General features: G+C 37.7%; 1 protein-coding gene across 6 annotated transcripts in view; it reads left to right on the forward strand.

The window, feature by feature from the left end:
* Positions 1–13,862, forward strand: part of PLA2G6 (phospholipase A2 group VI) — a 75,619-nt gene extending 61,757 nt beyond the window's left edge. For 4 of the 6 annotated variants that reach the window (XM_075182960.1, XM_075182959.1, XM_075182963.1 and 1 more), the window contains 6 exons: positions 2,641–2,685; positions 3,053–3,207; positions 4,791–4,958; positions 6,787–6,860; positions 7,218–7,388; positions 10,431–13,862. In XM_075182960.1, the coding sequence (XP_075039061.1) occupies positions 2,641–2,685; positions 3,053–3,207; positions 4,791–4,958; positions 6,787–6,860; positions 7,218–7,362 (587 nt within the window). In that variant the 3' untranslated portion in view covers positions 7,363–7,388; positions 10,431–13,862. The remainder of the gene's footprint in view (positions 1–2,640; positions 2,686–3,052; positions 3,208–4,790; positions 4,959–6,786; positions 6,861–7,217; positions 7,389–10,430) is intronic. The other 2 variants (XM_075182962.1, XM_075182964.1) reach the window with 1 other exon arrangement.
* Positions 13,863–15,358: the final 1,496 nt, after the last annotated feature.

A 15,358-nucleotide genomic window follows, 5' to 3' on the forward strand; every position in this document is an offset into this window, starting at 1 on the left:
GATAGATTTTAGATTTGCAAAATAGACCCATTGAATATATTTATCCCTCCCAAGAAAACTCCACATGTAAGTCTCTGTGTGAGGAAGAGTACCCTCTATGCTCCTTGCAGTTGTCAGTGGTTCCTTGGGACACAGAATATTAGGTTTGGGATTCATCACAGGAACCCAAAGTAAGAAACCACCTGTTCCCCTTTCCAAAGTAGTCTTACCAGAAGACTGCTGACTTCACATACAAGTATATTGTCACAACACAAAGATGCTAAAGATCTGCAGCAAACAGCAGTCAGCAGTGAAGTAAGGTCAAGGCAGGCAGATATCAAGCAAAGTCTGAAAACATGATCAAGGAACCAGTTGTGCACTTTTGCACAGCAAGTAACCTGTTGCACAGACAAGTAGTAAATGAAATTGAGGGGTTTATATAGAAAGCCAAATATCTAAATTTGCAACAGGAGGAACACAGGTGAACGCAATAAGGTAATCTGCACTGTTTGTGGATACAGCAACAACGTAAAACTGGAAATTCTATATAACACCTCAAAGGTCTTTTATTGATATATTTGACTTGAAATATTTGACATTATATTAACCACCATCTATGAACCACACCAAAAAATCTTATAGCCAGGATCAGGCTCAAAGCAGAACAACAACACAAAAATGGGACCAGGCTGATGGTTAGGTGCCTACAAAGACATCATAAATGATGGGTTCTAAGGAATAATCACGAACCCCTAACTTATTGCAATGGGTTCCTGATGACTTCATGTGAGACGTAAGCCTGTCTGTCCTCTCCTTTCACGTAGATAATTAAGCGGGTTCTTAATTGTCATATGGGTACTGTAAAGTACTGTTTCCATTTCACTTCATGTATATAAAAATGGTTATTTCCTGTTTGTATGGCATCAGTAATTGAGGTGAATGGTACAGGTTTGGTCAGGAACTTCCTGTACTAATTGGGGGGAAAAAGGCCTTTTTCCACTCAAGGGTTTAAATTACAATTGGCCCTGGCCCAACCCTTTCACAGGTTTTAGCTGGCTCCTATCCCCTTATTTGTTTTACTGTGTATTGTGTCCTCAGACAAACAGACACACTCATTGGAGTCAAGTTTGCTTGGACTCCAATGGGGAATAAAGGTAGTTGATTATTCGACTATATCTAGAATCTTCAAAGCCAATAGGAATCCTTTCCTTTGAAAGCTGAGTCTGGTTATCCTGTGCTGCCTGGCCTTGGGCTAGTTTGGCACTATGTCAGGGGTTTCCGATCTGGATGCGCCCACTTTTCCAAATGGGGAACACCACAAAATGTGCCTCATCCTGGACACAAGCGGGAATCACGCAGTTTACATACATACTAGAAGAATTTGCTCTTACCTCATTTCCTGTCTTGTGCGAAAAGTCCCTATATCTTCATATATCCAAATTAAAGGCTTTATTCAAGCGCATCTAAAATATTCCAGACTCTGCAAACCTACTATATTTGGAAGACAATGCATGTATCAAGTAGCCAAATAGGGACTCATTTCCCTGCCACATCACAACATTCTATTCCCTATGGAACAGTCTCTAGAACCATTTGAAGAAGCGTGGGAGGCCAATGTGGAAAGGTCTTTGGACCAGGAGGAATGATCATTCATCAAATATTGGATCTCTAAAACTTCTATAAATACCTCTATAAAAGAGAATAACTATAAAATTTACACTAGATTGTATATGGTCCCTTCTAAACCCCACAGAATATTCCCCACTACCCTTGATTTATGCTGGAGCGAATGTGGGCGCATAGGATCCTTTTTTCATATCCAGTGGGAATGCCCCCACTTCTCCACTTTCTGGCTAGTTGTTGACTTGATATAACAGATCATAGGCTCTCATATAGGTCCAGACCCCCTTGTCATGTTACTCTACTATCCCATACGGACGATCACCATACCAACTGACAAGTTGAGTAGCATATATTCAATGCAGCGAGACTCCACATAGCTAAAGAATGGAAAAATCCAAACTCGCCATATATCATATCTTTTACATTACCTTTCTGGTACATCGTCTCCATGGAGTTCATTTTACAAGCTTACTCCACGATAGTATTAATAGGTGCTAAAAAATATGGGAACCCTGGTACTCTTTTCACAACTCTCCCATGCTAGGGTCCCTCTAAATTTCTAAGCTTACCCTATTTCCTAATGGTATGTGTCAACAGAAATCGCCCCTCTGAATTCTATCTATTCTCTCGCCTGTGCTCAGGATGCCAATCAGAGAAATAGATCCCCACCTCCCACTATCCAACTAAAAAATAAAAAAAAAATCCCCAACTACGGGAGCATTTTCCTTTTTATCTTTTTTTTTTTTTCTTTTATAGTTATCTATTTTGATACACAAATGTGTTGGTTTGAAATTTATGTAGCTAGAAGGTTCTTAATAGAAGTTTAATATTTGTTCTTTATAATTCTGTCTATACTGTTTCTGCATTCCATGTTATAAATAAAGACTGCACAAAAAGTTTGTAAACCCCCACAGTTCAGTCCCCGAATGAAGATGAAAAGGCAATGAATCATAATCCACTATAGATATTTTAGTTTGCTCCTCCAGCCTTGTATGAGACTAGTTGTGCTGTATGACCATTTCTACTTACCATCTGCAGGTGAAGAGGGTGAGGGAAGAGAGAGCTTAGAGCTGCCCTGGGAAGGTATGAATACAGTGTCCTGCTAGCTAGTCTCTTCCTCGTGTCCCATTTAGTCACTTTCCAGGTAATAGATTACCATATTGTCACTGGGAAAGTTTGCTGCTAGTAGATTAACATTAGTTCTAGTTCCTTCTACTCCTTGGTGTCCAATGTCCTGGCAGTTTTATAGGTACCTTTAGTGAATAAAGCCTAATTCAATATAATAAACAATAGTCAAACATGTTCTTGTGCTGATAAATGTACTTGATTTTGTTTTACTCTTGTCTCTGCTTATGCCCTTTAATTGTTCCTCTTCTCTTTATTCCCACTCTCTACCTTCCTGCTTCTTTCACTGCTTTTGTTTTGTTACTGTCTTTTCTCCTGAACACAGAGCAGTTGGTGTGGCGTGCTGCACGTTCCAGTGGGGCTGCCCCCACCTACTTTCGCCCTATGGGTCGTTTCCTGGATGGTGGGTTGCTTTCCAATAATCCCACATTGGATACCATGAGTGAGATCCATGACTACAACACTTGCATGAAACGCCAGGTTAGTATCATTTTCAAATAGAAAATCTGTAGGGAAGGTAAGAAGAGAGGAAGGGATTTGTCTAGATATTAGAACCTGCATAAAACCTATGAACGTATAACAATGTAGAGTCTGTACAGACATCTTCCTGTATATCTAGTCATAACGTTGGGATTGGTGTTTATTATAAACCATCTATCATAAACTTTTGTACTGAAATTCAATTAATATTGAATTGAAAGGGTAGCAGAGGAAAAAAATGTCCCTATTATCATAAGAGATTTGAGCTAACCAGATAAGCCAATTAATCTAGAAATTCTGCCAAAATAAAGCCATTTTTATCAATTTACATTCACAAACGGTCGATGAGCCATTAGAGGGGTGAGCTCTGTTGGATTTTCAATCTATCTAATAGAAAAGAATATATCTAATGTACAGATCAGAGAGCACTAAGGAATATTGATCACAACATAGTAACATTTGTCTTGTGTTTCAGTAAAACATTCTGGAAGGGAGTTAAAAAACTCAATTTTAGATAGGTAGTCGGCGCAGAGGCCAAACAGGAAATTGTTTAAAATATGTTAAATAAATACTGTTGTAAATACATACCATATGACAAAAACTAGAAATTGAACTAGAAGAGTCTATAATAATGCATTGTAGAAATACAAGAAATGTAGTAAAATCTGTAAGAAGGAGTTAGCAAAGACTGGAGTTGAAAAACAGATTGCAAAAGGTAGCAAATAGAATCCAAAAACATTTTGTAAGCACATAAAGAGCAAGAAAATAAAACTTAATAATATTAGACTGGCAAATGATAAAATCTAAAAATAATTGTAGAAGGTAAAATGAATGCTGATCTTTGAAATATATTTTAACAACTGTATTCACAAAAGAATAAAATACCAGAAAATAACTATAGCCGTGACTCTATTGAATGTTACGTGTCTAACTAACATGGGAGGATGTGCTTTTATGCCTAAACAAAATCTAGTCCGATAAAGCATATGACCCAGAAGGCATCCACCCATGTGTGCTAAAGGAACTAAGTTCTGTAATTGTTGGACCATTATTTCTTATATTTATGGATTTCCCACATATGGGATGGTGATGGCAAATTAACCTAATTTAAACATTGATTGGATGCATCTCTTACTAGAAAGTTTATTTTGTAGCTGTAATCCATAGAGGAGATTATGGAGGTGATTGGTACAGGCAATTTAATTGATTGCTATTTTTGAAGTCGGAAAGGAATATTTTCCCCTGTGAAGCTAAATTGGCAACTGTTTAACTTTTTTTATGTTTTGCATTCCGCTGAGTTGACTGTGTAAGTAGTGCTTGTAAGAAAAGCATGAATGCTGTTTAGAACTTTAGTTATTAGAGGTATTAGAGCTTTCTTATTAAACAGACACTTTCAGCTAGGCAGATTTGTGCTTACTGGTTTCTGTTGAAATTTGGAAATGACCAGCCCAATCATTTCTGCTACATGGGATGTCTTAGCTCAGTTTAATGAAATAAATGAAAATTAAATAAATGTTATCATTCCTGCTAAACCATTATAAACAAATTAAAAATATTGTCCAATATTGTTCTGTTCTCTGCAGGGTAGGAGCGAGCAGGTAAAGAAATTAGGTGTGGTGGTTTCACTGGGCACCGGGAAGCCCCCACAAATGCAGGTCAGCTCCGTTGATGTGTTTAGACCATCTAATCCATGGGAAATGATGAAGACTGTGGTCGGAGCAAGAGAACTGGGCAAGATGGTAGTGGATTGTGTATGTATACATTATTTTATATATTTACAGTGCACTTCTTGCAAATTATACCATTAGGCTTTGTTTGGAAAGTTAAATATGTACATCGATTCACATATATGTGTACATCATATTGTATGCACTCAAAAATATTTACATACAGTATATTGTAGACACACTCATGAACCTAAAGTATGGGCTAAAATCACACAAGTGCAATGGTGCACCCAAAGCACAAATGAGTTTACACTGCAGTTGTAAATTAAAATTTATTTGAAGATTGAAAACATAAAACACCAATCTAAAATATAATCAATTGCTGAATAATAAGAAAGCATAAATCTTCTACTTTAACCACTGGTCACAATCAGGTGAACCCAAACGATCATATAATGAATTACACTGGATAAAAATCCTCAAATATATATATTAATAATCCTCAGAATCGGAGGACCATACCGAAATGTCTAACATATGGACTCATTCGAATCCTTTTGTTTCCAATAAACGAAGTGAAAAAATTGCTACCATAGGAGCCAATGGCAATAGAGGTACTAAAAAAATCCAGAGTATATAAAACTAAGTCCACCTGAGCCAGGCAGACAATCAGCAGTACAAAGTTCTGCTTTTGGTAGAAATATATATACGCGCACCAAATAAAGCCGCATTTATAATACCTAGAAGTAAATGTGTAGTCCGCAGAAATACAAGATGGGAGATAGTGTCAACACCCAAGGGTTATTTGGGAGCATATGAAATCAATCATCTTACCAGATTGCTGGACATTGAAATACAAGAAAGTTCACTAAGCTCCATGTATATTCAAACCCGATCAGTGGTTGTTCACCCAATGTAAAGGCAGTTAGGATCTTCCTCCTTCCCAGATAACTGGACGTTTCATTTAAGGAGAGCTATCCCTGCTCCAAATACTTCTGGGTCTGATGAATGGGTGATCACCCAATGCATGCAGTGCGGCAGTGATACTTTTCCTCCTTCCACCTAAAGGCAGGACGTATCTGAAATAGTATTTAATTCACTAGCTTCACGCGGAGGGTAGATAATGCAGCGAATGTGGTGCAGAATGAATCAAAGTCAGACCTTTCCAATAGTTTAACACGATCCGTGTAACAACACTTGAAAATGAGGACTGATGTGTTTCATTGCCTAAAGCAATTACCTCAGAGACATAATCAAAGACTCTTAGGTCTCCAATAAATACCAGACGGCATTTGGCTCTTATTTAAACCACCTGAAATCATTAACCTTATATTAACCGCATTGTAATTCAATTATAAATATAAATGCAGTGCAGATCCAAAGAGAAGGAAAAGGAGAACAACTATGTGAAAAATAATATGTGCATGTATATATTTTTATATATATTTGATAAGACCATACTGAGGCAAAACATGTTGTAATATGAGATGATCTAAGCAATTCAATATGCCACATCAAGAACAAAAGAGCTAAATAAAAAAGAAAAATATAAATGGTAAATTTATCATATGACATATCTTATTTAAACTCATTTGTGCTTTGGGTGCACCATTGCACTTGTGTGATTTTTGATTTTATGGTTTGTTGGGGGATCGCAACCACAGCCTATTCAGCACTGAATATTTACTTTGTTCTAAAGTATGGGCTATTTGTACTATACTACTGCTATGTAATGTGTGATATTTAGATATACAAGTGACTTGAATGCTGTATGCACTTTTGTGTTCTCACTATACCTTAGTGTGCATGTAATTTTAGAGTAATATAGTTTTGTGTCTTAATGTTACAAGATCTTCCCAGGTTTTATTCACCTCACCCTTTTTACATTTCACATGTCTTAATGTCTTGTTAGTGCACAGATTCGGATGGCCCTGCTGTTAATAGGGCGCGAGCATGGTGTGAAATGATAGACATCCCTTACTTCAGGTGAGCATGTTACTGACGTTTCTATTGGGTGATTCAATTAGGAGGAAGGAGCCTGTTGTTGCCTCGCACATTCATTTTATAGTATTGCATGATAAAATATGCTTCATTCGCTAAAGTTTGTGTGCATCTGATCAAACGGATTTAAGCATATTTTATTAGGTGATCAGTACCCTAACTGCCTATAATTTGCATGGCAAAAGAACGCGCAAGGCAACTGTGGAACTGAACTATTGCTCCTCATTGAATTGCCCCAGCTGCAACCTCCATAAAGAGCTGTGGTCACGTAGCTCAGTCTTTGATCATACATGGCTAGTATTTGGTTCTTCATCCAGTCCTTTTTGCTGTCTTTCAATGCAGATTGAGCCCACAGCTTCAAACTGATGTCATGTTGGACGAGGTTAGCGACGCAGTGTTAGTTAATATGCTGTGGGATACACAGATATATATCTACCAGCAGAGGGAGTTACTTCAGAATCTGGCAAGACTATTACTAGAGCCCTGAGGATTATATGTGACTAAATTATGCAGGTAAGTGATGAAACAATGAGAAAGTGAAGCACACTTTGAGCAAAAACAGTTCTACTAAGCGTAACCCCTTCTTACCTATGGGCTGTTTATAAATGGCAGTCACAACTAGATCCAATGTAGTGTGCATCTGTAAGTGCTGGCAATAGGGGACACTTACTGGAGTCTCTTGTGACCCAATTAAAAAGAATAAAAATGTAAAGAAAAAAAGTAAATCTAAAATCCTACCCACTGTATAAATACATTAAATATCTTATAAACATAATATAATTTGGATCCCTGTACTCTGAAAATTAGAGAAAGTTTGCAGTAAAATCATGAGAAAGTTACCTTTGGTGGTACAGTTTGTGTTTGCCATAGATTTCCCTGTTTAATACAAATTCGATTAAGAATATATATTTATTGCCATATGATCCCACAAGAAATTCCTATCATACCTAAAGAAATGAAAGTGTGTTTAGCGAGAAATAAAAAATAAAAAAGTTTTTACCTATGAAGCCAACACATGTCTAAATTGAGCTGGTTATTAAAGCACAAAATGCATCTGATCATTAAAGATTTAAAATACAAATGCATCTAATATTTAAAAATGTATTTGTTTTTGTTTTTATTTACCTCTTTTTATTATATTTATATTCATTATAAACATCATGCGTATCTGCTGTTTGAGTTGTGAATGCTTTTGTATAATATTTTGTTTGAAAACTTTAATATGTATTGAGTTAAAAAAATATATATATTTGTAAAACGCACAAATTTATTTGTAAATGTTTCCATGTCTTGACAGAACACTTATGTTCTGTTAAATTTTTCTGTTATGGTGTGGCACTTTCTTTATATTTGCTGTGCAGCTGTTCAAGCTAGTGTTCTCTTTCATCAGCCATATCAGCCAATGAGGCCCCCTGAATTAAATCGAAGCACTGAAATCCTCAACCACAGGTGTCCTCAATCTTTAAAACAACAAGTTTATCACAGTGGCCTAGTGGTTAGCACTTCTGCCTCACAGCACTGGGGTCATGAGTTTAATTCCCAACCATGGCCTTATCTGTGTGGAGTTTGTATGTTCTCACTGTGTTGGCGTGGGTTTCCTCTGGGTGCTCCGGTTTCCTCCCACACTCCAAAAACATACTAACAGGTTAATTGGCTTCTATCAAAATTGACCCTAGTGTGTGTCTGTGTTAGAGAATTAGACTGTAAGCTCCAATGGGGTAGGGACTGATGTGAATGTGTTCTCTGTACAGCTCTGCGGAATTAGTGGCGCTATATATATAACTGATGATGATGATTCAAACAATTTGCAAGAAAAACATTGTATTAAAAAGTATACACTGAAAAATATCTTATGAGAGAGCCACAGTAACAAGTTTTAGAGCATCAGGAGTATAGGATAAATCTATGTACCAGAGATGAATGTGGAAGTGATAAAATGTCCCTCTTCTCACTAACAGTTCATCCAGAAGGTATTTATGAAATGTGCATAATTAATATTGTATCCGCAAACTGGAAAATAAAAAGATTTCTATTTCCCAAAGCCTGCTTACCACTACAGCAGTGGCATATGAAAAAGGCAAGAACAATAGCCAGCATGCTTGGAAGATGCTTCATAAACCGCTAGATGTTATTGCACGCATATAAATTGAAGACCTCTCCAACTGGGGTCTAATGGATAGCCACCTTCCTGCTAAGCTCCAGTATGATGTATATTATTCCAAAATATTATTAATTATTTAATAAATTGAAAAATCAATATATAATCAACTAATTGTCAGACAGTCGAGATATTTGGCAGAAATAGTTGTTTTGACATCCTCTCTTAACTAAAATCTTTTCTTAGAAGTCGGAGATGGGTGGTGGACAACCCTGGTTGAACTGACGTGGAATGACCCCTCTGTGTTCCAGCATTAGTTAAAAGGGAAACTCACTTCTCTACACTGTTGTTAATGTTTAGATCTTCAGATTTGCTACATATTGGTCTAGCACCTCCCAATATAAACTTGCCAGCTAATGAGCGTACAGGAGTTTGCAGAGCTGAAATGCTCTGACCTGCTATTATCATTCCAGCTACATGTCGGTTTAACCCTTCTCAAATTTCCTGGTTGTCTGTGTGTCATCAGTTTTTTTTCAATAATGGTTTTTATTAAAGCTTTTAATTACAGGGTATACACACACAAAAAAAGAAAATTACACACTCAAAAAACAAGGGGAATGTATGGGAAGGTTAGGTAAAAAGGGGGGGGGGGAGGCAGTACATATCAGTACAGATCAATAGCAACAACATGCACAAATCCCAACAATTTAACAGATTACAAATTGTTCAGTATGCAGCTTGAGGGGCCCCTTTCCAGATATTACTGTAACAGGTTGTGGTGGGAACTCAAGGAGACTGACTGAACTGATGTTTTGGAGACATATTGATTCCAGTCAAACCATTTAATGTGGGGAGAGGAGGCAGAAGAGGCGTACGGTACTCCCCAAGTTTCCATGTCACAGCTCAACTGAACCTTAGAGATTATTTTAGCTATTGAAGGTAGCGTAGTTGATTTCCACGCTTGGGCTATCACCGCACGGGTAGCTATGAAAATGTGACCTATGACATACCGATCCCCTGGTAGAACTTCTGGTGGGAAAAAGTGTAAAAGTGCTACTTCCGGAGTTTTAGGAATCGGAGTTCGAATGACCTTAGATATTAATACATATACCTCTGCCCAGAGAACACGGGCCACGGGACAACTCCAGAAAACATGGAAGATGTCCCCTACTTCCCCACATTCGTGCCAACAGGCCCTAGTCTGGGCCGGCCACATCTTATGCAATCTGTCAGGGGTCATGTAGAGTCTATGAAGCAGCTTATAGAGCATCTCCGTGTCATCAGTTTTGAAGAATGAATGCAGTAGGCACTTTGGTCCTTGACAAATGCATCTAAAAAGAAAAATCCAAAAAACAGATTTTTGCTTTTTCACCATGTAAACGCATCACCCCTAATTTTTTGCCCATTTACAATCACAATATGTTACAAATATTGACTCTAAACTTTTTATTTTTCAGACACATTTACTCACAAGGAACTCTTGTAACAGCTATACCTTGCCACAAGATCACAAAGACCATGGATGTTATTGAACTTCGCTTTCATAAATTTTGTGATCACCGAGATCGTAATGAGAAGGCTTAAATATTTTAAATTTAAGAGAGCTTGATTGTAAACGGTGATTCGATCTTTAATCTGAATATCTGAACTCTCTGTCTTATAGTTGATTTAATATGATCCAAGCTGCTAACATTTTGCCTATATTTATTACCTTTGTATGTTTAATATTTTTCCCTTCATTGAGAAAGATAACCATGGAGATTTTCTTGATTGAAGTGTAGAATTAAAAGTGACAGACACTACGGTATTTGACTATTGATGCTTGTCAGATAGATCTTTATTGACATTAATATCAGCTATAAAAACGTTAGACTTGTATGAATATACCAGTGTGAAGGCTTGGTTTCGGAGAACAGTGACTAGTGTAGCAGAAAGGGTCACAGCTTTCTGGCCCTATTTGTAATCCAGCTAATAGTATGAGCAAGCAGGCACAATCTGTGGGACCATAGGAAATGTGTAAACAGTCTGTATGAAATAAACAAGAGCCTGCTAATTACTGACTTCACATGGAGCAATGATGTTGTCGCACAGTGTTCCCATGAGACTTCACTCAGTCTCCTATAAACAGCCAGTTTATGCAGCTTCGATGGTCCTGTTGTTTATTTTTTAGCCCAGTCCTGGTTTCTGTACATGAAGCACAGTGCCCAAATCTTGAGGAGTTGCCAGGGAGTTACCTAGAGGACATCAAAGGGTAACACAGGACACAACATGTAAGTTATTGTGTCAGACAATACACAACAGTACATGTGGAGGGAGCAGTGGAAATAACAGGAAATAAACATGGGGGGATTAAAAGGGGCACAAACAATGCATATGCAGGAGACTAAAGGGCGCATAGGCAATACACATCAAGTATATCAAGTGGGCATATAATATGTTTAGGATCAGAGGGTACACAAACCAGACCCATGAGGAAATGAAGGAGGGTACATGCAATACATTTATGAGCTGATGGGATATGTGTGCTTTCTATGTATGTGTGGGTAGGAGCATTATAAGTGGGGGTTGCAGTTACAGTTTTGGTGGGCTCTGGTGCAAAATCTCAGCCAGGGTAGAATAGCTGCACCCACTGAAGCATGGTATTTATTGTGCAGTGGAATGCAAACTTAAAGTCTACTGGTATTTTGTCTGACTCAATGATCAAAATTTACACATCAAATACTTAAATATTCTTTTAACATGCACTGATATCTGTTAATGACTTTGCAGTGATATTTATTTATGATTAAGTTGTATAATACAAGTATGCTAATGGATGACTACATCTAGTAGTCAATATGTATAATAAATATATACATGTATTTCTACTGTGTCATTTGTTTCCACCAGCTGTAAAATGCTGAAAATCCTCTTTAGTCAGGCTTTCTTTCTCAACACTCCACAGAGACTGCTTTAAATAAGGTTGTCAACGATTTGATCACTGCATAATCTAAAGGCCATTACTTCCTTCTAATTCTCCTGGATTTCTCTGCTGCATATGACATTGTTTACCACTCTCTTGCCATACAATCACTACAATCCCTAGGTCTTCAAAACACACCTATTCTGGTTCTCATCTTACCTATCTAATCGCTCTTTCAATGTTAGTTTCTCTGGACCCACCTCTGATCCACTACCTCTATCGGTTACAGTACCTCAAGGCTCAGTCCTAGGTCATCTACTCTTCTCTCTATCTATACCACTTCTCTTAGAAAACTAATAAGCTTCTTTGGATTTCATTATGCTCTCTATGCGGATGACACCCAAATTTATCTATCCTCTCACCATCTGTCTTGGCCCGTGTTACTGACTATCTTTGTGCCATTTCATTTGGGATGTCCTCTCACCAACTCAAACTCAGTCTTTCAAAAACCGAGTTTATAATATTCCCACCCAACAACAGAAGTTACCTTCCTGACATTGCTATTTCTGTTGACAACATGACAATAAATCCCATCCCACAAGCTTGTTGCCTTGGCATTATCCTTGACAATCCTTTGTTCCCAACATAGACTTTTTTTTATCTAAATCATGTTACATACATCTAAAATACATTTCCAGAATAAGCACATATCTCACACAAGACACTGCAAAAAGTTCAATTCATGCACTCACCTCCCGCATTGTCTATTGCAATTCCCTTCTTATTGGTCTTCCCCGAATCAAACTCTCACCCCTGCAATCTATTTTTTCATGCAGTGGCTAGATTGATTTTCCTTGCAAATTGTTCTTTCTCTGCTGATCTACTCTGTCAGTCTCTACATTGGTTGTCTGTTAACCAAACCCAATATGAAATACTTCTACTAACATAAAAGGCCATCAACAAAACTGCAGCAACATACATCGTTTCACTTGTCTCAAAATATCTCCCAACTTGACACCTTTTGTTCTGCAGAAGATCTGTTTCTCTCATCTGCACTTTGTGGAATTCCTTCCCTCACATAATAAGACTTTCCAATAGTCTTCAAACCATCAAGCGTTCGCTAAAAACCCACCTCTTCAGGCAAGTTTATAACATTCCTCAATCACTCTGTTAACCTTCCTAAGTTGCCCTATTACCAATCTTTACAAAGTTTACTCAAGACAACAACCCTTTGACCAACATTGCTAAGTGACTGGATCATATAGCTCACTAAGCACCTTTACCTTTGCAATCTGGCTGGACCAATATGCAATATGTAGCACTTAACTTCATGTATTAAACTGCCATTGTCCCATAGATTGTAAGCTTGCGAGCAGGGCTCTCTTACCTCTTTGTCTGTATTAACCAGTATTGTTTTATTACTGTGTTTGTACCCAATTGTAAAGCGCTATGGAATTTGCTGGTGCTATATAAATAAATAAATGATGATGACAATGCATGCTTTGAAAGGGACTACTTAGTTAAATTCCACCATTTGGGTGGGGATTTTCACTGTCCTGCAAGATGAATAAAACAAATTGAGGATTCGTATAAAAAATATTTGGGCAAGTATAATTACATGTGCACAATATTTAACTGTATTACTCATCCTTGATAGGTGATTAGAGGAGAGACTGAAATTCACAAATGTCCTTAATCTCTATGGGGAGACCAGTGCAGTGCAATGAGCTGCTTTACCAAAGTGAATGACAGCAGGGATGGGTGAAAGTAGAGCAGGATCTTTCCCTTACTCTTGCTTTGTCGTCTACCTTGCTAAGTTTGCACAATAATCTCTGAGTTTCTGTCTTTCCTTCATTGCTCCTGTCAAAAACTGAATGGAGGAGACATGGATTTTAATAACATTTGTGTTCATAAGCCATAAGGCTATGTTAAATCTCAAGTACAGCACGTGTTATATTAATAAACTATATTGACCTTTTGGTCTTTATCCACTGTTATGCTTCTTTTGTTTCAAAACAGTTTTGTTATTCACTATCATGACATTCATGTGACTCAGCCAAAAAGCATACCCCCAATATTCTCTTGATTACTTTGGAACCTGCGAATGGTTTGTCAGGAAGTAGGTGTGATTGGACAGATTTGTCTGGAGTTTGTGCGTGTTGGGAGCAAGACTTATTTTGTCCCAATTTTTGCCTGGTTAAATGTTGGGAGGTATGCTTAAAGACATATACATGACCAGATTTTTATCATTGGAGCCCGTATGCAAAATCTTTGGCATGTTAATGAACTTGCATTCTCTCCTTCCAACTTCTTTCCTGTTGCCTATATAAACTTTTACAGCTCTGCAGTTGAAACTTTTTCTCACAAAGGGTATGAGCCCTAGTGGAAATCTAAGCATATTTGCACAGATTTGGTTGCACTGTGTAACTTTCGTTCATTAAAATGTAGCCTCAGTTCACCAGAAATTGTGCAGTTTTGCACCATGTCTCTGTTTTCATGGCAATAGAGTGCCTTATACAGACAAATTTTTCTTTGTTTATATTTTTTAGCACAGGTAGGCTGGGGCTCCCTGGTAATCGCGGTAGGAGGGTTACCATGTTCTGTCGGCCCCCGATCAGCATTATCCTGCATAGTTCACCACCTGCTCACTTAAGTGGTAGTCCTTACTTGCAATTTAATATTTTCCCACCTCAGTTAAGCTCACAAAAGTTGAATTATATTCCTTCAGGTTAATTTTCAATCTTGATGAATGAAAATCTTGACCTACCGCAGAAAAAAGGCTGCTGCTACTAGTCACATGCTTAGTGTGATTGGATATGTGATAGATTTGTAAAGACAAAAAGGCTGGGGTGCAGTGCTAAGAAATACTGTGGTTCCCATCAACACAATGAAAGGTAATGCAAGCATACCTAGAAAATGTTGCAGCATTTAATTCTCTATCAGCAGTACATGTGGTTGGAGCAGTGGGATATGTTTCACCCCTAGGTGGAATTATTTTCTTTTTGCCAGACTAGTGGTCAGATCCTCAGCCAATTTGTTGCATGCAGTATACTCTGGCTCAAATTTTGGTCAGCAGGCAATATTTCCATATTTCTTCAGGGAAGGGTCTCTTCAAGCAAGAACAGGAGAAGTAAATCAAGTATACTAATAGATGGAAGAGTTCCTTCCTTCCTCAGAATAAACAAACAAATTAATTTCCATTTCAAAAGCATGAGACCATTTATTGAGACTGACTCCTTAGGGGCAGCAAAGACTAGAAAGAACTCTAAAGCTGGTGATGGCAGTAAATTCTTAGGACTTTTGGCTTGGATCTGGTGGTGCCCAAATAGTTGGGGTTCATCACCTCTTATACTCCACACTGGGTGCTCACCATCATAAGTCAGATATACTTACCAATCAATTTGTTATTAAAAAAAACCCTTTATTTTGGTTTAACTCTAACAACGCAAACAGTAGCAGGCATCAGGTGGGTACACAAAGGTG

The sequence above is a fragment of the Mixophyes fleayi genome, chromosome 8 (assembly GCF_038048845.1).
Source record: "Mixophyes fleayi isolate aMixFle1 chromosome 8, aMixFle1.hap1, whole genome shotgun sequence".
Taxonomy (NCBI): Eukaryota; Metazoa; Chordata; class Amphibia; order Anura; family Limnodynastidae; genus Mixophyes; species Mixophyes fleayi.